Source organism: Pleurodeles waltl, chromosome 4_2, assembly GCF_031143425.1.
Source record: "Pleurodeles waltl isolate 20211129_DDA chromosome 4_2, aPleWal1.hap1.20221129, whole genome shotgun sequence".
In the NCBI taxonomy this organism is placed as follows: domain Eukaryota; kingdom Metazoa; phylum Chordata; class Amphibia; order Caudata; family Salamandridae; genus Pleurodeles; species Pleurodeles waltl.
This window is the reverse complement of record NC_090443.1, coordinates 414,057,511-414,080,727: the sequence shown is the minus strand read 5'-3', so window position 1 is coordinate 414,080,727 and position 23,217 is coordinate 414,057,511. Positions and strand designations below refer to the sequence as shown.

Here is a 23,217-nt window from a genome sequence, read left to right as displayed (position 1 = left end):
AATTCCCTGCATGGGTTAAAAGCGTTTCCCCCCCCCCCCACCCCCCTTTTTTTTTCTTTTCCCTCAGCACCTACTTTATGAATCATCCCAAAACTTTCCAGACAGCAGCTGAAGTGAGTGGCAAACCAGTTTGGAAAACTTTGTGAACATTTGTCAAACTGCACCAAATTTATTAGCACGACAAAAAATGCTTTTTCTATGGCAACTAGATCCTAACTATAACTACCTAGAGCAGCTGCCAGTAGGTAATAATTATAGGTGTGTGTAATGCACACAGGCACCAACTGTATCTCTGCGCTGTGGGAGACTCTATAAATGGTGGTATTTGTCTGTGTACTGGAAGTAGCCCTAGTCGCATGAAATGTGTTCCGCCTGTGGTATTTTGCTTCGGCAGTACTTAACTCCGGTATTAATTCCATAGTGCTGTTGTTAATGCATAAATATACCACTGCTGAAATTGCATCCCAGGGGAGAGCGATACTCGATGAAGCAGTATATATTCTGCACTGAGGCTTTGGGACTTTGCGGGGGCAAGGGGTGCTGCATGATTTTGACTTCACCAGCTCCGTTTTTTGTGTAGCTTCAGTCCTCTATCACGTACGGAAGCTTGGTGTTGACTCCTTCGGTTACCACAACAAAAGTAAATTTGAATGTTTCCCCAGTGCAGTTTTTACCAGTGGCGGCCGCTGGCACTCATTTCTAGGGGGCGGCACTGCTGATATTTCCGCAGCACACATTTACAGAGAGCAAGAGCCCGAAAAATACACAGTGCAGAAACTCACAGGAAGAGAATGAAGGAAAAACCCTCACAAAGGGAGAATAGCAGGTACTTGCAATAGTGATATATAGGGCTAGGGAGAGTTTAGGAGTGGATTAAAGTGGTATGAGGTGGATTTAAGACTATGCAGCCTTGGTATTGGGTGTGCCAACATTTAATTGCACCAGCCGCTGGCTTCTAAGTGGAGCTCTGGGCACTCGCACTCATTATTTTGCAAATTCAGCACTACCCCTTGTAAACTAGAAATCTCTTAAACCTATTTTTCACTTCTCTGTTTAATGGTGTGGTCTTTGTTTGCCCAATGCTGTTTATTGAGATGTTCAGAGGTATTTTTATTTTTATAGACCAGTTCACGGCCTAATATTCCTCTTCAAATGGCAACCGGGAGAAGAACCTGCCGGCTCTATTGTGCGAGACAGCCGACTCCAGACCATCTTCTTCGCGAAGCAGGTACGTCTTGTTCATTTTGGGCCCCAGCACGAACACCGGCTGTTCTAAATCTATTTATTGATGGAGAAAGCACTTTTGATGCCATCCTCGGTCATAGCAATACTCATGACAGTGCTGCTTGATGTGAAGGAAGAAACAGATGCTTGGCCTATTGCTGCAACACCTAGGGCTCCAAATCCCTCCCTCTTGTCTGTCTCCATTTTAGATTGTCAAAGAAACCATTGGTACTTTCTGTTTATGCATTAGTGCAGAATGTACATCTTGCACTCAAGGGTGAGAACAATGTCTGTGAAGGGCAACATTGCAGCAGAGTATACATCTTTCTTGCTGAAGGTGGGAAGCTTAGTTTTTTTCCTTCCAGTTTATGTTCACTTTGCTGGCAGGACGCCGCAGGCACTTCCTTCTGTTGTTCCTTCTTTCGTTCCTTCCTCTGGTACTTTCTCACTCCCACGTACTTAATTTTCTATGAAAGTCTACTACCTACCCTCTTGTTTCTTTGGTTGTCTTCTGACCCTTGTAAAAGCCTGTAGGCAGGTGCATATTTCCCGTTCCAGTATTTCTCCCTTAAACCTTCTCATGGCAGTATTCATGAAACTGGTCGGACCTAGAAAGGACTTTCATCATTACACATCTGCTGAAGGTTAAACTGCTGCTTTTACAAATAATTGTGTAGGCCATAAGTTCTTACTAAATAAAAAATATATCCTGGTTTCCATATTTATACTTTGCATCTCTCTAGCCTGGTGCATGTGGTCTCATCACTGTGCTTGCAATTAAGTAAAACTTTGAGCATAACTTTATGGAAGGAGGGCAGTCATTAACCTATACGGATTTTTAGGTCTTGCTTGACAGTGCAACTGTCAATTCACCTTTAACTTACAGCATTATTATTCTATAATTCTTTGCTTCCACACACACAGCTATTCCCATACTATTTACTTGCAATGCTTCACATTACCATAGAACATTCCTTTAATGCCAGACCAATTGGCATTGCCAGTGCTTTTACTGACTTAAATCCCAAAAGACCACGTTTTTATCACATGTAAAGGCGTGCATTGCTAATGGCTGGTAAAGGAGCAAGTCACACTTTCACCCCAAAAGATGAGGAAATGTTATTGGATAATTTAAAATGTGAACCGAAGATACAGAACAAGAAATAATGTATCGGATAACTACAGAAAGGAAGGTGGCATCACAGGTCTTTTGTCACTGATGCCTTTAGTTCTTGCCTCCAGAGTTTTACTTGCATGTTCTGTAAGACAAATTGTCTCAGGCGACAGCAAGGGTTTAAGAGGTCCAAAACGAAAAAAAGCACAGGAACACCCTAAGAAGATGGCCTTCCTCTAAGTTAGAAGGTAACTTTGAATAAGAAACAAACTTATGTTACTATGTCATGAAGAGAAGTTGTTTGAAGAGTTGAATGCCATCCCGCTCTTCTCTTCTGAAAGAGCGCTAGAAAAATAGCCTTTAAGATCTTTTGACCACTTGCAGAGTTGCATGTGCAGTAACTTTGGCACTGCTGCACTGTGGAGTGTTTACTGTCTCTTCCAGCATTTTGCTGTAAAATAATGAGGTTTTGCACTTTTTTTTTTTTTTTAGGTAATCAATAATGCTTGTGCAACTCAAGCTATTGTGAGCGTCCTATTGAATTGCGATCATCCACATATTTACATTGGGGACACCCTTTCGGAGTTTAAGGAATTCACACACGATTTTGATGCAGGGGTGAGTATTTTTATGTAATACTTCATTAACCTTTCTTGTATTCTGCCAAATGCGTTTGCTGATACTTTTGGACAAATGAGTTTGTGGACATATTTTTTGGCCTTAACCTGGGTATAGCAATGTTAATTCATAAACCACTCGTCTTGCATTAAACCCCCCAGTGCAATTTTGAATGCTGTAGCTCTAAGCCTCAAGACTTGTGCGCTATGTAAGTTACATTATTTTACATGGAAACACTAGAATCAGTAACTTCAACACAGAAAAACATTGTGTGGTCGTCAACTGCTTCTGTGGGGTAGTGGTATGAAGAATACCTTTTTAAATTCTGCTCTTGTTGTAACAGTAAGTTCCTGTGGTGGACCAGCATTGGGTCTGGAACTGTTCTCTCTCAAGGATCACAGACAACCTACACATTAGACCTGTAAGGCCTTTCAGTATAAAAAGACCATCTGGCACGGAAGGGATATGAGGAGGCTGCAAAATGGAATGCAGCACTGGAGCTGTCCTGAGCCATTAACCGACCACAGTGTCGAAGACATCCGAAAAACCTAGTCGAATAATATAGGGGTTGACCCTTGGCACTCTGGGGGTCAAAGGGAGCAGAGTCTAGAATATTTCCCCCCGTGCCTCTGACCTAGGAGAACATCCTTGTTTGGTTTCCTTTACTTAACCTACGCCAAGGACACAGGCCATGCCTCTGGTTTCCTAGACAACACATTTAGATGATAATCCCTCCAGGTTTAGGTCTTCAAAGGAGCCTTGGCTTTAGGACATGGAACATCCTTGAGAAGCATGGCTCAAATCCTGATACACCACCAAAGAGGCATTGGTAGTTGACGCCACCCTTTGCCCCTGCGCTACCTCAACCTTGAAAGCTGCCTTCTGCTATGGAAAAGCATCAAGACCTTGACAAGGAAATGTTCTGCTTCAGTCACAAGAGTCTATACTGCCCTCCTCAGGACCGGGAATAACACCCAAATCAACATGGAGATTAGGCTGTGTCAAGTCAAGTGAAAGAACACTAGCAGAACACTAAGGCAAGCAGCCTGGTAGAAGAAACAGGAGGATCTCCATAGTCCCATTCTAGCAAAGCCACCTCCAAGTGGTCAGCCTCATACACTACATTGCCTTGAATTTGAGGAAGATACCTCAAAGGAGCTGAGGTATATCATCTTCAAAATGACAATATCTAGGCAGCCCACACCTCCACCGCACCATCACCCATACATTCCCCATCCCAGGCACGGTCTGTTCATATAGACTCAGATCAAGTTCCCACGGCAGATCAGCCACACTCTTATGAGGACCCAGTACCACTGGATGAAGATAAGCTGTGACATGATTATAATGACTCGCCTGACCACCAAACAGGACCTGTATTTTGAGCTGTATCTTGTCAAGCCATCCACTCCTGATTCAACTGCTTACCATGTAGTCATCCAGCTTGTACCAGACGATCACAAGGTCAATCTTCATGTGGTAGAGGAAAAGGAGGACTTCCTCATTGAGACGGTCTGAGGGACAAAGTAGCCTGTGCTGTTGCTGCCTATGCTAAAGAGCATGCTCAGATGTTTTACAGAAAACTTCAAAGATCATGTCAAAGTCAGACTTGTCACATCTAAAGTTGAGAAGAATTCTAAAGTGGCACCACAAAATCCAGTCTACATCAGAGGTAGAGTCCCACCAGAGTCACTTAAAGTACATGCAGCACACAATCTGGATTTTGTGCAGAGTACAAGAGATACCCCTTTATCTTTCAAGGAAATCCAACAAATTGGTGCTACAGACAAGTAGGTAACTATGGTTGCTACCACACAATGGTGCCTAGCAACTAGACCACCAATCAGCACCTGTCTGGGATGCTTAAAGGTATCAGGGTTGTGGAATTTAACAAAATATTTGCTTGTCCATGGGAAAGGTTGCTTCATAAATCTACTTGTCCCGTGGAAGGAAAAAAAAATCTGCTTGTCCCTTTTGGTACCATGTAGTGTAGCAAAGAATTATGGCAGCAATCTTGTTATATACAAGCTCTGTTAATATTCTCTCTGGGCTAATACTGTAGTAGGGCTTGAATACTAGCAATTTCCTTATTTTGCCACTTTTTCTGTAGTTCTTCATACTGGGGCTGGAGGAAGCAGTAAGCAATAGTTCCAGGGTTGGAATTCCTTTAAGTTTGAGAAAACCTTCTAACTTGCATGTTTTAAGGATTTTCACCAGCTCTTCTCCAATCTTTCCCCATACTCAGAAAGGTTGGAAATTTACTCTGGACAAGGGCAGAAGTGGAAGTTCTTGCAGGGTTGGTGGCCAAAAAAGTGGTTGGAGGGAAAGTGAACTTGGAACCGCTCAATAGATTTTATCGTAAGCAAATCTACACATGCACATTTGCTCGTGCTAAAATACAATTCACAAATATTTTCTAGGAGTACAATATCCTTGTCTACGTCTGTAAATTCTTTAGGTTCTTGTTGATTCATGAAAACCATAAGTCTGCACTAATGCAAAGACCAGTACCATGGGAGCACTTTTGTCACTTTCTTTAAGAATTGGGCCCCTATTTGTGATTGGTGTTAACCAAGACCACCTACTTTTATAAAAATTCTATTTCTCCTTCAATCCATCTGTAGGCTGGCTTTACTTTGATTGATAGCATACTGCCCTTCCACAAGGAGCATATTAGCACACAAGGTAGTTTTGTTCAGTGCCAAGAACTACTGTGGCAATGTGTGCTTTTTGCGACCATTTTTTTTTTTTTTTGTGCTTTCTGCGACCATTTTTTTTTTTGTGCTTTCTGCGACCATTTTTTATTTTTTTTTGTTTTTTGCCAATATTTGTTACAATGGTGAGGGCCTGTCAGCTCCCACAACAATAAAGGTTTACAAAAGCCATGTCAAAACAACACACATTGACAAAACCAAAAGATTGACCACCAATGTCAGATCAGTTGGCTTTGCCAATGCTGGTTTCTTTTCATGTTTTCCATAATCTTGTTGAAACTTGTTTACACTGATTTTCTATTATGAATATTGTTTTGGAACTACTAGCAAGCATCAACACATTTTACTAAATGATGCTTTAAAGAAGTAGTACCTAAAATTTATAATAAATTAGCAAAAGTTTTTTCCTACTTGCATTTTTTTCTTAACATCTATTTTGAAAGCAAAGAATCATCAATCTTGCTTCCAATCATTCTGGAGCATTATACATAGCCTCACATTGATAAACCTTTCAGTCATGTTTGTACACATTTTCTTTTACTGGGGGGTGGGCAAATGGGGCAATTACCCCCAATCCACTTGGGGTGGGGGGACCTCTAGACACAAGGGATATTTACTTTGTTTTTATGTATGGTGAGCGACCTGGGGAGGGGGGCGGGGGGCACTTACACCCAATCCACACCCCAGGGTGGGTGGGGGATGGGGGAGCAGAAATTCTACTAGATGACACGGAATTAAAAAAAAAAAGATTGTGGGGTGATGGCACTTGGCCCACCTACACAAGTGAGGTATCATTTTTACCGGGAGACTGAGGGGAACGTTGGGTGGTAGGAAATTAGAAATGTGGGGAAAATGTGATATTTTAATTTTAATTTTTTATTTTTTTATTTTTTTAAAGCTAAATTTGAAGTTTGTAGAGGATTCCGAGTAAGAAAACATTGGGGTATCCATGCAAGTCACACCTCCCTGGACTCCCTTGGGTGTCGAGTTTTCCGAAATGTCTGGGTTTGGTAGGTTTCACTAGATGGCTGCTGAGCCCAGGACCAAAAACTCAGGTTCAGCCCCCCACCACACCCAAAAACAGGTAGTTTTGTATTTGATCATTTTGATGTGTCCAGATAGTGTTTTGGGGCATTTCCTGTCGTGAGCACAAGGCCTACCCACACAAGTGAGGTACCATTTTTATCGGGAGTCTTGGGGAAACGCTGGGTGGAAGGAAATTTGTGGCGCTTCTCAGATTCCAGAACTTTCTGTCACCGAAAGGTGAGGAAAAAGTGTTTTTGTTGCCACATTTTGAGGTTTGCAAAGGATTCTGGGTAACAACCTGGTGAGAGCTCAACAAGACACCCCATCATGGATTCCTTTAGGTGTCTAGTTTAAAAAAATGTGCATGTTTGGTAAGTTTACCTAGGTGCCGACTGAGGTAGAGGCCAAAATCTACAGCTAGGCACTTTGCAAAAAACACATCAGATTTCAATGTAAAAATGTGATGTGTCCATGTTGCGTTTCCTGTCGCAAGCATTAGGCCTACCCACGCAAGTGAGGTACCATTTGTATCAGGAGACTTGGGGGAACTCAGAATAGCAAAACGAGTGTTCTTGCCCCTGGTCTTTCTCTTCATTTGTTCTTTCAAATGTAAGACTGTGTGTAAAAAAGACGTCTATTTGAGAAATGCCCTGTAATTCACATGCTAGAATGGGCACCCCGGAATTCAGAGATGTGCAAATAACCACTGCTTCTCAACACCTTATCTTGTGCCCATTTTGTAAATACAAAGGTTTTCTTGGTACCTACGTTTCACTCTTTACATTTCAGCAAATTTAATTGCTGTGTAATCGGTATAGAATGAAAACCCATTGCGAGGCGCAGCTCATTTATTGGCTCTGGGTACCTAGGGTTTTTGATGAACCTATAAGCCCTCTATATCCCTGAACCCAGAAAAGTCCAGCAGACTTAACAGTATATTGTTTTAAAAAATCTGACATAGCAGGAAAAAGTTAGTGAAACGTGGAGAAAAATTGCTTTTTTTCTTTTTTTTTTTTTGTTTTTTTTTTTAAACCTCAATTTCAATATTGTTTTCATTTCAGCTGTTATTTTCTGTAGGAAACCCTTGTAGGATCTACACAAATTACCCCTTGCTGATTTCAGAATTTTGTCTACTTTTTATTTAGCTTTCCGGGATCCAGCATTGGTTTCACACCCATTTCTGTCACTAACTAGAAGGAGGCTGAAAGCACAAAAAATCGTAAAAATGTGGTATGTCCCAGTAAAATGCCAAAATTGTGTTGAAAACTTGGATTTTTTGATTCAAGTCTGCCTGTTCCTGAAAGCTGTGAAGATGGTGATTTTAGCACCGCAAACCCTTAGTTGATGCCATTTTCAGGGATAAAATTACAAGCCTTCTGCAGCCCTTTTTTCCAATTTTTTTTTTTTATAAAACTGAAATTTTCACTGTTTTTCGGCTAATATCTTGTTCTCCTTCAGGGAAACCCACAAAGTATGGGTACCTCTAGAATCCCTAGGATGTTGGAGAAAAAAAGGACACAAATTTGACGTGGTTAGCTTATGTGGACAAAAAGCTATGAGGGCCTAAGCGCGAACTGCCCCAAACAGCCAAAAAAGGCTTGGCACCTGAGGGGGAAAAGGCCTGGCAGCGAATGGGTTAACATGTGGACACAAGCATTACCCCAACTGCTGACCGTTCCCTTCCTTGTAAACAGGCAGCCAAAGGGTTTGTTTTGTAAGCGGGTTGGCTCTACTTGTCCCATGGACAAGTTAAACATGAAAACTTGTTGTCTTTGATCCCAAACATGTCCTAGGTGTTGGGCTGTACGAATTCTACATCGCTAGTACTTACCTGAATGTATTGATTCTGCTGCCAAAACATATATAAAGATACTTGCTATTTTTGTTAATTGGTGTGGATCTCTTTATTGAGTCATGTGTCTCCTTTGACTGTGTGTTTATTTTCAAATGTCTAACACTCCTCTCTGATGAGCCTAAGGCTGTTCAACCACACTACTCCCTGAAAGAGCACCTTGGGATCGCTAGAGCAAGCCCTGCCCACTAGTAAGGGATCCCTTGGACTCTGCTCAGTATACCTCATTTTGGTGTACCATATAAAGATGCAGCTTCCTACACCCTTCTTATTAACCGGTTGCAGTATCTTCCTTTTCCCCATTATTCGCTTCAAGGGGCACATTAAGGAAGAAACAGATGAATAGTGACTCCACTTGCCCACGGCGGATAGCAAGTTCATCAATATAGGCAACAAAGTATCTTCGAATGGGGGCCAAGAGGGATAGCCCGACCTCAAATAACTGCGGACTGGTGCAAACAGGCACGCACTTGGCCCAGACTTCACCCGGGCAAGGCCCCCGCTGCGGGAGAGATGTACACGCTTTATAGCGTTAGTCCCTGCACAGGTGGCAGCAGTCATCCTCCTCCTTGAGCCCACAGGGGTCCTGGGACTCGTAGTCCCCAACGATGAAGAAAGTTGTGTTCCTGTGCTGTGGGAGAGATGTATGCGCTTTATAGCGCTAGTTCACCGCACAGGTGGCAGCAATCACGGGCCTTCTTTTTGAGCCCACAGTGGTCATGGAACTCGTAAACCCCAACGATGAAGCAGGCTCTGTTCCCACATATGGCAGGAATTAGCCAAGTGTAGTAAAGATCGTGAATTCTGAAGTTTCAAAGGCAAGGACAATTATAAAAATCCCACCTTGGTAATCTTAGGTTCCCACCAACTCTCATCTCAAACTGGTAGCCACAATGTTAAAAGGTGAAGGGTTATCAAAAAAATATGTGAAGTCCAGATCCACATTATATATTTATTCCAATTATATCATGGTGCAAGTCCATGAACCCTATCTAATGCATGCCATATTAAATAACCTATTTTTATTTTATAACTGCTTCACCAGGTGTGCAAGTATTCCCATAGCCATATTCCCCTTAAGAATCACCACCCTTAAGGTAGTCCCTTTCCAAGCCATTATACACACATGCGCCATACCACTGTTGAAAAAAAGAAAATCAATTTCAGCTACAATTGAGCGTTAACTCACAGTGAGCCCCCAAGGTTTCCTAGCCCTGAGGAAATTGTGGCAGTGGTGCCAGGTATAACAAGTGCCGTCTAGTTGGTGCTGAGAAAGAAGGACAATAAAGGAACTGATCCTTGATACAACACGTGGAACTCCACATGTGCTCCTTGATTGTGCTCTCAAAGACTTTGTAATGCTCTATGGATGGTGGGCTTTATTTGTGTTCACTGTTCCTCCACTACTTTATGTTGTGAGGAAAATGCTGCAAGCACCAGTGAGGCTGATCTCAACAGCACCCACCTGGGCATGGCCGTAATGGCACTTGATACTTCTGGAAATGTTACATCCCTATGAAATGCTTATATGTCTTGACCGCCACACAGCATCAAGGACAGCTGCAACATCCGGGCACTGAATTTTGCAATTTGGCAACTTAAGTCTTAGAATATGTGTTCCTTGAGCATCAAGAAGAGGTGCATGCTGATTCTTATGGAAGCCCAAAGCCCACAACGGATTGCAAGACAGCCACATGGAAACGATTTGTCCATTATTGTAACACTTCCTATAAGCGGTCTGTGGAAGATATACGTTATTTGCTGCATCTACAAAATGCAAGACTAGCCTACTCCTCTGCAACGATAAACGCAGCTTCATTAACAGCTTGCATGCTAAACAGACAGAAGTCTGTATGAGACTTCAAAAGGGTGATCCTACTGAGAACACCGCATGTTCCTTTGTGGGACCTCAACATCTTTCTTACGCGGCTCATGGGGCCTCCATTTGACCCATTAAGCCCTTGCTCAAGTGCAGTTCCTTTCATGGAAGGTGGCGTTCCTCATTCCAGTCACCTCTGTAGAGTTGGTGAAATGCAACCCCTAAAAGTAGAGGAGCATTTATAAAGTGAACAATGATCTGGTCGCCCTTAGAACACACCCTTGTTTTTTGCTTAAGGTTGTCTTCCCTTTTCATGTCAGCTATACTACTGAGTTGCCATGATCCCCCTCCCCCCCAACAGCATTCATGTGCTTTTGGCCTGCCCACCTTGGAAAGCCAGTTTCAAAAGTGGATCTCACCAACTGGTTTGACAGATGTATCCGAGTTTGCTCTGCTAAAGTCTGACACATACACAACATTGTGGCCTAGAGCACATTCCATTCAAATAAATAGAGCCACTGTGGCTTTCCTAGACATAATGTCACTTGCAGACAATGAGACATGTGTTACGGTGCCCCATGCTCTAATATCAACCCTTTAAACATTACTGCAAATGTTAACACCTGAAAAAAGGACAAGTTGGGAAAACTGAACTTAAATCTTTGTTCCAAAAGTCTTCTATTTCTGCTCGCAAAGGACCTTCTTTAGGGGAGATGGGTACTGCTTTTCAGTCTATGCAGAGTATGTGAATTTCTGCAGCATCTAAACTGTATTTACTGGTAACAATCTGTTTTAAGTACTGTAGATTCACATGCACCCTTCACTTCTTGAATTCAAGCTCACGCCATGACACCTATTACTATTTTGTAAATACATACCATTAGATACCAGCTTTCCTGCTGTGGATTTCTGCCACTTACCTTATTTGTATCAATCTGAAAAAAACACAATCTAAGGTGGAGTCGGCCCTTGCTCATTGTGGGTTTTGGGGGAGGTATCACAAGTCACCTCCAAACTGAAACGTATTTCAAAGACTTAGCCTGCAGTGTCCCCCCAGCTCTAGGTGTCAGGAGTGTAAAGAGCATGTGACTGTAGCACTACAAACAGATTGTTACAGGTAAGTATTGTTTACTGCATACAAGTATGCTCACATTTATCTAGACTACACTTAAAAAGCTAATATCTAGTAATAATGTGCCTTCTAATAGAAGTGTAGTCCTGAATGAGCTAAACTTGTTACATTTGTCTTTGTTTTTTGGTTTATGTCTAGATTTCTCTGTTTTCCTCCCTTAATTTTTCTTGTGTTTACTTACTTGTTCCTGACGTGCTGTTCCCTGATTTCTCTTTTTTGCACCCTCCCCATCCAGCTTCCATGCCTTTTCCATTGCATTAGTCCTCATACCCTGATGAACAAGCTCCCTGCCACCAATTTCATTGCGGTGCTTCCTCTTTCTCACCTATACTTACCTCCTTTATCATCTCACAAGGCCTATAGGTGGAACAACTGATGACTCATTTGGCCTGTCTCCTTTCACTTACTTTAAGGTAGTGCAGGATTTCCACATACAAGACTCTAGGGTGCATATGAGGGTGGGATGTTCAAGATGTGTGGTCAAGCTGTGTTAGGCAGCATAGAGACCACTACTTTACACATTGTGGATGATGCCCTCTTGATCACAGCTGAAGAGAAGCCTTGCCTCCTGATATTGCTGGACCTTTCAGCTGCCTTCGATACAGTTGACCGTCCCACTCTCATACGCACCCTAGAGTATTGAATGCGATTCACCAGCAATGTCCTTCACTGGTTCTTATTCTTCCTTTCCAACAAACACCAGCTTGTTGACTTATGGGGATCAGTGACCCAAAAGAGTATGGGGTTCACTTATAATAAGGAGATGCACACAGGGGAAGGTTCACTTTTAATAGTGGTGTCTGCTGGTGTGATTTAAGAACAGGGATGGGAGACCTCTGTGAGAGTAAGGCCTACCTGAAACAAGGAACTACGCTCAAGCGGTCCAGTGAGGGGACGGATTAGGTGCACAGCGAGCGCCTCCTTTGATGTTTGTGTGGCTATAAGGGGACACTCCTCCTCCTCCTCCTGGAGTCCTGGGGCTAGTACCCTTTAGGTATAGGGCCTCCACTAGGTAGTTCCTTGTTTCAGGTAGGCCCCATATCACTTTTTACACCATTCCACCCACACTCCCATTGAACGGAGCAGGTTTTCCTTGCATTGCATGACTTTGAGGGATCCTAGGCCCTGAAGAATGCCCCTAGACCTTTCTTGGCTCATTGTAGAGGGCAGAAACATGTTGGCCATTTATTTTTAGATAGGTGACCCAGTGAGTCCTTACACTCACAGAAGTGTCCCATCCCTGTTCTTAATCACACCAGCAGACACCACTATTAAAAGTGTACTTACACACAGGTGACTGTCTAGGTGTTTTTATATTTACCCTAGTTCAGCTGGATCCCACATTTTCCAGACAGTGAAAATTTACGCACTCCCGCCTGTTCTTTTAACGGTGAGGTTGAGTCCGCCCAGGTGGCATTGTCCTACCTGGTCAAATGATGAAGCATGACACTATATAGTGTGTGAGACCACCTAGTCCGTAAAGGAAACACCCCCCATCATCACTACACGACCCTCCACAGCACGTAAACACCATCTACTCATCAAGTGAGTTTAAGGAGCACCAGTGAACCTTCCCCTGTGTGCTTCTCCTTATTATAAGTGAACCCCATACTCTTTTGTGTCACTGGTTCTATGTATGTAGGGAGAAAGTATGGGTTGATTCCTTCTGGTGTATTCGATTTGTTCTCTCCCTGACTCTCTGTATGTGTGATGAGAGACTTAGGGGGATCTCCAGGTCACAGAAGATCATTATCACATGTGGAGTCCCCCGGGTTTCATGCGTTCTACTTCCATCATTAGCCATTACATGGAGCTTCTTAGTGCTCTACTCGCAGGTAACAGTATCAAGATTCACCAGTGTGCAGATGTTACACAGCTTTATTTGAATGTCTCCTCTGCTTCAGACACGCAACATCTTTAAACCCTGCTTGCATATAATACAGACCTGGCTGTCCAGTGCCGACCTGAAGCTCAACCTAAGCAAGATAGAATTCCCACTTGCCAAGAACAATAAACAAGATGCAGTACACACCTGGCTGAACGACCTGAATCTTGACTGCTTTGAACCCCAACTCTCACGAATGCCAAGTCACTTGAATTATGCCAACCTTGCTCTCAAAGCAACACAACAAAGATGGCCTGGTACCAGCTCTCTTCTAAAGAAAATCAATCTGTTGCTTCCAGGAAGTGACTTCAGAACTGCTGTTCAAGCCCTCATACTCTTGAATCTGGTTAGTGGCAATGCCATACTCCATAGCTTCCCAGACTCCACACTGGCCCTCCTTAATGGCATCCTACACACCGTAGCACATCTCATCCAGGGCATGAAGAAATATTATCACATCACCTCTCTCTTGATGGAACTCTTTTGGCTCCCCTTGCTGGCCACACCATTATTAAAAAAAAAAAAAGCAGCATCATTTACAAATCCATGATGACTAGCACCCCTGCTTAAGTTGCAGACACGCTCACTATCTGTGGTGGATCTCTGTATACCTAAGCACGGACACAAGCAGTAAAAAGTGTTTAAAAAAAGAAAACACACACACACACATGATTTTTACATCTATGCACCCAGAGTCTGGAACAACAGCCTTGTATCCATCAGGATCCCCCTCACGCTGCTACAGTTTAGGAAAGAGTTGAAGACTTGTTTCTTTAAAGAACACTACATCACAATGCATTAACTGTCCACAATCCAACTTCCTCTTCGACTTTGTTTGTTTTTGACCATGTACAATGCTTCACTGCCTTTTTGCTAGGTTTACACTATAGAAACGCCATATACATTCATATTTTCTGATGCAAGCAGTTACCTATCACTAGTCATGAAGTATCACTTTGCAACAGGGTTGTCTTAATACCATATAGCCTGAGAGGTAAATCTCCTTTTGTACATCACTTGGTAACAAACATATGTTTTGTTTCAGATGAAGGGCTTGGCGCTCAGTAATTCTGAGCTAATTCGGCAAGTTCACAACAGTTTTGCCAGGTAAGTCTTGTTTAAAATAATATATCAAAGTGCCAATGAGACTGTTCCAACAGCTTGACCTGATATTATCATTTTATCTTGCTGGTGATACTTGTAGATAAACTCTTCAAGAACTCCGCTCCATTCATCTATGTGGCTGTGCTCCCATTTTTATTTATGTGCAACAGCCAGTGTCGGAATACTGTGTGATGTGTGTCATGGTGTTCAGCATATTTATGAAGGGTAGTGAGTTTCTATCTCTCGTTAGTCGGACTAAATGACTGAAATCAAATGTTTAAGTGTTCCGCCAGTAAATATTATGGTGTGTCTGCTCTGTATTTATTTCACCACCTGGCATTTTACAGTGTGACATATATTCCCTGCCTTCCATGCAATAACAGCTGAAGTTGATAAACACTGGCCCAGAAAGAGGCAAGTGCTTTCCATTGTCATTTAAAAAAAAAAACATTGATAAGAGATGGTGTTAAGCATGTTACCCCCTTGTGTACATGTATATACATTTACAATTAACAGACCATCTTTCAGAGGACTGCAAAGGCTGGGGCAGTCAAATGTATGAGTTGCACAGGCAGCCTGGTAGTAATACCCCAGGCCTCCTACAACTTTGTGGAATTCTGTGACATGTGACGGGGCAGAATTGTTTAGCACAACTCAGCGAATTTTAATGCCTTTATTCCCTATTTTACCTACTGGCAGTTGCCAGTAGGTAGTCCTAGTTAGGACCCACTTTCCATAGGAAGAGCGTTTTTTTGTTTTGTTCAGTAACTTTAGTGCTACCTGATGAATCTTTACGAAATTTTCAAAATGTATACTTTAGTCAGTGCAGCTGCTGCCTAGAACGTTTCGGGGTGACCCCTCAAGTGGTGGGCTGAAGGAGGGTGGGGGGGGCCCAAAATGCATTTTTCCCATTAATTTTTCATTGGGTCTAAACACACCTACAGCCCAAACCGCTGAACAGAATTACCACATTTGGCAAGGAGCTAGATCCTGTTCTGCAGATTTTGTGTTTTGTAATTTGGTGTAAATATGTTCAGTAGTTTTGGAGATGTAAAAGGTTAAACAAATATAGATATCTAGGGATGCAGATCCTCTGCGGATCCAACTGTCCTCGGGCTGATATGTTTGGCTGCCCACACTTCAACAAGGAAGTGCTGGTAGCCATTTTGGGGCTCTGCTTCAGCAGAGTCGCACAAAAAATGATAAAAGAAAAGGGACCAGGGTAGGGACACTCTGAGCCCTTAGCCTTGGTGCAGGTGTCCCCAAGGGACCCTGCCAGGGCTAAAAATCATTTAAAAAAAAAAAAAAAAAAAAAAGAAATCTCAGAAAAATCTGGGGCTGGATCTGCAGATTTTTCTGAGATTATTATTATTATTTTTTTTAAACAGGCGCAGTCTACCATGCGTTTTTTTTTTTTTTTTTTTTTCATTTGCCCCTGGGTGGGTCAGGTCTGGGGGTGCATTGCGGGCTTAAAAAAATAAAGAGGGGGGAGAATGGGGCCTTACTCCTAGGACCGCCACCTCCTTGGGGCTAAACCTTTAATGCAGGGGCCCGGCCCTCCTGCAGCCCTGGTGACTGCCACCTCCCTGGTACAAATCCAAGTATAATAAGGCTGCATACCCCCCGCAGACTTGGGGACCAACATCTCCCTGGGGCTAAACATAAAATAAGTGGTCCCCTGCAGCCCCAGGGACCGCCACATCCTTCGGGAAATTCATTCAAATTATTGGGGAGGTGGCGGTGTATGCACCACCTCCCCAGGGCTGAAATAAAATAATGAAGGGGGGGCCATTGCGGACCAGCGGGGACCACCACCTCCCCGGGGCTGAGTGCTACAATGGAGGGGGCCTGTCCAGCCCTCCTTGTGGAGCCATGAATGGCCTTGGGGACCGCCACTCCTCCGGGCCAGCTTCTGCTACCTCCCGTTGTGCCAGCTCCCACCAGGCAAAAGAAAACATAATTCCGCTTTCTGCAAGCGGGAGCTGTCAAACGGGACCCCTGCCCCATCCTGACTGAAGTATTGGCATCCAATCAGATATCAGCACACGGACTGTTAGATCTGCAGAGGATCCGCCTCCAAAGATATCTAAATTTTTCCCCTTTAATATATCCATAACTACTAAATGTACTCCCACTAAAACACACAAACCACCACCTGTGCATAAAGATCTAGCTTCCTGCCAAATTTGTTGTAATTCCTTTAGCATTTTGGGGTGCAGGGGTGTCTAAAGACCCTATGGGAAAATAAATGGGGAAAACACATTTTGGGACCACCGCCTTCCATTTTCTTGGCTCCTGCCTGATGGATCACCTGAAACTTTCAAGACAGCAGCTGAACCGAATGTCGTATTAGCTTTAAAAAGTTTGTGAAGATTCGTTAAACATCGCCAAAGGTATTGGCAAAACAAAAAACACTTTTCCTATGGAAACTAGGTCCTAACTATAACTGCCTACTGGTGACTGGCACTAGGAATGGAGCTATTGCAAAGAAAAATTTAGATTTTGCTCTGATCGCACCATATGGTAAGGTGGTGCAGCTGAGATTTAGAACTGAGTTCTGATGTTTGCAAAGCCCCCAACCTAGCCACTAGACCAAGTGTCTTATGTGGCTCAGCTGTTCCCTGACTGGATGAGTCGAAGTTTGATGATAAATGTTTTTCCCATTTTTGGGTGTATAAACCTGAAAACAAGACTTTCTGCATGTCCTGAACCAGTTACCCGACTGTCAGTGACAGTAAAGAACTTTCTTTTTAGTGCCTAGTAATGCACAGCAAGCTCCTCTTGGTATTTTCTGACATAATGTGTTTGCTGCCTTTCTCTTGAGAGGATAATCTCTGCAGGGAATGTGCTAAATTGGGCCTCCAGGGAGTATACTGTAAAATGTACAATGCCCTGCATACTTTTTGCAGAAAGGGATATTTTTTTTTAATGTTGCTCAGTTGTGGAGCAGCTGAAGTGCTGCTATCTCATTTAAATGTTTACCTACTGCAGGCAGCAGATGTTCGAGTTTGATGCCAAGCCTTCTGCAAAAGATGAAGATGCCTTCCACTTTGTGAGCTACGTTCCTGTGTATGGCAGACTCTACGAGCTGGATGGGTTGCGAGAAGGGCCGATAGACTTGGGTACTCCACATCTCTTTTGTTTGTGCCGAGCTCAAAATGTAGTGTGTATGTCTGGTCTCTGACATGCTGCCCTTTTGAGCAAGGGTGATCATCCTGTTATAATTCTTCTTCATATTTTGCTTTCTCTACAATTTTTATGCAGATTACTTGGTGATACCTATTTCTCCTCTCCTCCCTCCCCATGCTCATTGAGAGATGCCACACTGACCTAGATTTCCCTTTGGTGATTCACCTTAAGTGTATGCTAAATGGCACATCAATAACCCACAATAATACACAATGATTGCTCCCTGTGAAAGAAAATCTGACTTGGAAAAAGAGTTCCCACGTAAGGCAGATATATTCTCCCACCGTTCTGAAATATACTTTTTAAATCGTTTTGTTTTCTGCGGGCCACAGTCGTTTCAATTTCCAAATTTCTTTGTTGACGTATGAAAACACGGGAGTGTAACATGTAAAACAGCCTACCGCATGCATATTCTGTAGACACCCCTTAGCTTTCAAAGAGTATGTATGCCCAGCTCTTAATATTGGCCCAAAATAGATTTTGTTAAAAATATAATGTTGTATTCATTTTTTTTGGTATGTACTCACCAGGAGGACTATTTGCTTCCTAAATCTACCTGTCCTCTTGGGGGGGGGGGGGAAATTCCACATGTCCCGTTTGGTGCCACTTAATGAGGTGAAAGATTATGGCAGCATTCTCATATCCTTTATGATTATGCAAAGGCTCATTCATGCCTGGTCAGGATTCGGATTCTGGCTAGGCTCTGATCAAATACCTTTCAGATTATACAGGACTCTGAACACACCAGGGCTTTGTTGACCTCAGATGTTTGAATATTCTATATATGTAGAGGGTTTATTTATGAATTAGCTCCGAGTAGGCGAGTGGGGCTCTGAATATTCCAGCACTTTAATAATTTCAGAGTCATGGTTATAGCAGTGTTAAGAATATATCATTGCTCTGTTTCTTCAGTTTCTGAGGTAATAGCTTGTCAATTGAGCTGGCATATTTACTTTCATATCAAATTGTAAATGAGTCAACCTAGCTACACAGATTGTGGTCTAGTGCTGTTGAAATCACATTCTAGCGCTCGCGCACATTTTTTCATATATTCATCAAGGGAATTTATACAGCTCAGGTTTGATGACTCACGGCCTCTTAAGAGGGATGTGTGAAGCAAAAGATTGTAGACAGTTAAAGGTTTGTCTTTAAACCCTTTTTCGAGAATGTCAGCTCCATGACGCATCCTGGTTTTACATATCTTACAAACCTTGTAGTCTTTAATTGCAGCTCCCTCATGCGCCTGCTGTGGTAAGTGTCTGTAGAGTGTCTTGCTGCTCACTGAAGTAAGGTTCGTGCAATAAAATAATACAAGAATGAAGACACCCAAACATTGTAAGTATCGCTGATAACACACCTTGAAATAAGACTGGCAGAGAAAGCTCTTTAGCAAAACAAGACCATCCATTAATACATGCAATAGTGTAACCTAATGTTCCTACGGATGGGGTGTGATTATGATCAATTCCATCTTGGGGATCTGGCAACAATGTAGGTTAAAACATTACTACCAATAAATAAAATGTTACCGACGCCCTACGGGGCCTCCCTAAAAACAAATATTGGGTGCAGAACTGAGCCAATTTAAATCTCTGAAATCTCGGCTCTACATTAACTTACCCTGTGCCCTTTTACTCACCAACCCTACCTAGCTGTGCATTTAGAAAGTAGGAAAAGTATTATCTCGAAAATGTAGGTTGGTTACAAAGTACACTGAGCATTAATGCTAGCAGTCATTATTCCAGCATGGGTGCCATTGCAACTAGAATCCTTCCTAGTTTCCCGAGCCAGGTACAGCACACCTCCAAAAAGTGTTAGAAAACAACCCTGAAACTTCAGTGTAGGCATCACACTCAGCCTACCCTTTTTATACTCCTCAGACGTCCACAGGCAAAGTAAAGTTCATTTTGTGAATGGTGGGAGTCAGCCCAGGTGTGATGGACATGATCGTGCTCACAGAAACAAGCCTTGTAGATCATTTGTCCCTCGGCACAGACAGAGAGTCCTCTATTCGATTCTCCTGCAAAGTTTTGGTGAGGTAAGGTTTTAGTGCACAACTCCCTGTTGAGGAACGTCCCAATGGATTAACTTGGCAAAATATCACCCCTGGCCACATTCTAGGGAAAGTGTACTCTTTTCACCCGAGTAGTTGGTAATCGACTACCTGCACAGCTTATCACTCAGCAAGCAAACTTCTTGAAGCTTGAGGCTGCATGGTGCGAACCATGCAGAAAGCCATTTCACATAAATCTAGTATTTTTTGGGACAGGGGGCTTCTTTCAGCTCCAAAAGACAAGGTTTATGCAATTTGTTTAATGGCTAGCCTGCAGTTATTCGGATACCATCAAGCATAACACCAGGAACATATTTTTAGGGTCATAGAAGTCTGCATTTTGTTCACAGGTCAACAGAATTCTCTCCTGCCAAGGCATGTTATGCATCACAGTATAAGATGTTCAGAGTGATTATATATGGTTATCACAGCACCTTTACTGTTAGTGAGCACTAAGTGCGAGTTGCAAGCACAGCTGGCTTTGACAGTGAGTCCAATAATACATATTGAAAATGTAATGACTTATTGTAGGAAGCTGGGTTCTGGTTGCAGAAGATCCACGCTTTTTGGCTGGTTTTTGATGCAACTTTTACTGAAGTTCACTGGGTTCCTGCTAACTAGGCCCCCGTGCTAATGTTCCTTCCCCAAAACAAGGCACCTGGTTACTTGATCCCCCAAGTGTCCAAGCCCTTGATCACCTTTGTAAGGCCCTAGTAAATGATACCTCTGGTACCCTAGGGCCTAGGTACTAAAGAGGGTCCCTAAGAGCTGTATTATAACTTGTACCAATCTAAGGGAGACAGCAGCAAACTCCTGTAGACTGCCACTGCAGCCTGTGTGATAAGTTGCTCCAAAAAGTGAAAGTGAAAGCACGACATGGCACACACTCATGTGCCATGTCCCCGAACACTGCCTGTAATATTTGTAAGTTGTCCCTACAGCAGGCCTTACAGCTCTAAGGGCAGGGTGCATTATATTACAGTCGAGGTCATATCTGCATGATCAAATATGCCCCTACTATGTCTTGATTGATTCTTAGACATAGTAAATGAACAGTCAGTACGATTTCCCCAGCTACATGATGGTTTAAATGAAAATAGGGATGTTTGTATCAAACATCTTATATTAAACCCTCATATGGACCCAGAGGGTCCCTTAGAGGCACCTCCTGAAAACCTACCAGCTGCTGGTGGGCTCACTGACTAGTTCTAGCCAACTTGCCACCAATTGACAAGTTTCTGACCACCAAGGGTGAGAGCCTTTGCTCACTGGAGGTCAGAAACAAAGCCTGCTCTGGCACCAACAGGATGACCTTTGAAGAAGCCCACCACCGTTGATATGCAGATCTGGAATTCCTCAGAGGAAGAGGTCAGCCCCACCACACCTCCCCCGTACCACCTCCACCCCAGTCCCCCCCTAGCCCATCTGGAAAATTAGCTATGCAGTAGGCATATTGCATTTCCAAGCTGGGCACCCCTAGTGTGACCAGCCTGAAATGAACGCACCTTGAGAATTCTGCCATCTTTTGTGTGGTGGAATTAGGAATTCTGGGACATTATGATGCCGACTCCCCAAAGGAGGTGGTCATCTAGGGGGCGTAGTGACCCCAAGGGAAAGTAGCCCATTGGCTACTACTGTTCACTCCCCTTAATGCCCCCAAAATCGAGAATTTTGGTGACTCCGATACCAGGACCTCAGATCTTCGCTGAACACAAAAGGAGAAGAGGACAAGCCCACTGAATCTGAAAGCTGAGGAGCACAACAGACTTGACACCTAGCCTGCCTGCTGCACCTGCCCCTCGAGGAGCAACTGACCTGTCGTGCTGCTGCAGCTTCCAAGAAACCGAGAGAGCTGCCTTTGCTTCACAAATCGCCAGGAAGAACTCCTTTGGAGCAGAGTAGCTACTTCCCTACATCTGCAGGCAACCAAGGAAAGAACTGTGAGGACCGGGACCGCCAAAAACTCGACACTGGACATCACCACTGCACCCAAGCTGCCTAGCCTGGAATGAAGTGGGCCAATTGTGTCATTGTGGCTCTCAGGCCATCCAGAGATAAAGCCCTCCTTGAGTTTGCACACTGTGGCCTTCCCAGTGACTTCTGCAGACCCCCCTTCACAGTGACTGCCTCCGGTGACCTGACAGTCCATTGCACCTCTGCACCTGAACGCCCTGGACTGAGGAGAAGAGGACCACTGGAATGCCTACGTCCCCCCAGGCTTGAGACCTGAGCCCACTTGTTGGGTCGACTGGACCCCCAGTCCACGTCTGCAGCCTGTATCTGTGGGTCCCCGCGACTGCCACTGCCCCCGGTCCTGGTAAACTCGACGGTCCAAACCATCTCTGCACCTGGGTGCCCTGGACTGCAGAGAACAGAACCACTGGTGTCCCTACGTCCCCGAGCATCTCAAGACTTGATGGTAACCTTGGTGGTAAGTCTGGACAGGAGACTCTGTACACCCCTGCAGCAACTTTTTGACCAGACCAATCCCCATAGACTTACACGGGGCACACAACGCTTAACTGCACTCCTGCACCCAGCCGTCCCAGTGCTGCTCGAGGTGACCTGTTGGTGTGACCTTGGACCTTGCCCCTTACTTACCTTAAGTCCAGGAGATTGGTCCCACAAGTCGCTGTACTATATGTAGGAAGTTGGCTCCGTATATACTATTTCAAAGTAAGAAATAGTGTGCACAGAGTCCAAGGGTTCCCCTTAGAGGTAAGATAGTGGCAAAAAGAGATCATTTTAATGCTCTATTTTATGGTAGTGTGGTCGAGCAGTAGGCTTATCAGAGGGTAGTGTTACGCATTTGTTGTACACAGGCAATAAATGAGGAACACACACTCAAAGACTTACTCTAGGCCAATAGGTTTTTATATAGAAAAATATATTTTCTTTATTTTAAGAACCACAGGTTCAAGATTTACAAGTAATACTTCAAGTGAAAGGTATTTCACTTAGGTACTTTAGGAACTTTGAATAATCACAATAGCATGTACAGTGGCAAAAATGGCAATAAACTATTTTAAAAGTGGACACAGTGCAAAAATCAACAGTTCCTGGGGGAGGTAAGTAGAGGTTAACTACACAGGTAAGTAAAACACTTACAGGGTTCAAAGTTGGGTCCAAGGTAGCCCACTGTTGGGGGTTCAAGGGAACCCCAAAGTTACCACACCAGCAGCTCAGGGCCTGTCAGGTGCAGAGGTCAAAGAGGTGCCCAAAACACACAGGCTTCAATGGAGAACAGGGGTGCCCCGGTTCCAGTCTGCCAGCAGGTAAGTACCCGTGTCCTCGGGGGGCAGACCAGGGGGGATTTGTAGGGCATCGGGGGACACAAGCAGGCACAGAGAGTACACCCTCAGTGGCACAGGGGCGGCCGGGTGCAGAGTACAAACAGGCGTCGAGATTTGTATAGAAAGCAATGGGGAAACCCGGGGGTCTCTTCAACGATGCAGGCACAGGGAGAGGGGGGGGGGGCTCCTCGGGG

General features: G+C 43.8%; 1 protein-coding gene across 2 annotated transcripts in view; it reads left to right on the top strand.

The window, feature by feature from the left end:
* Nucleotides 1-23,217, top strand: part of UCHL5 (ubiquitin C-terminal hydrolase L5) — a 140,103-nt gene that overhangs the window by 15,634 nt on the left and 101,252 nt on the right. For both annotated transcript variants that reach the window (XM_069231621.1, XM_069231622.1), the window contains exons 3-6: nt 1,123-1,228; nt 2,831-2,956; nt 14,430-14,491; nt 17,480-17,610. In XM_069231621.1, coding sequence (XP_069087722.1) covers nt 1,123-1,228; nt 2,831-2,956; nt 14,430-14,491; nt 17,480-17,610 — 425 coding nt within the window. The remainder of the gene's footprint in view (nt 1-1,122; nt 1,229-2,830; nt 2,957-14,429; nt 14,492-17,479; nt 17,611-23,217) is intronic.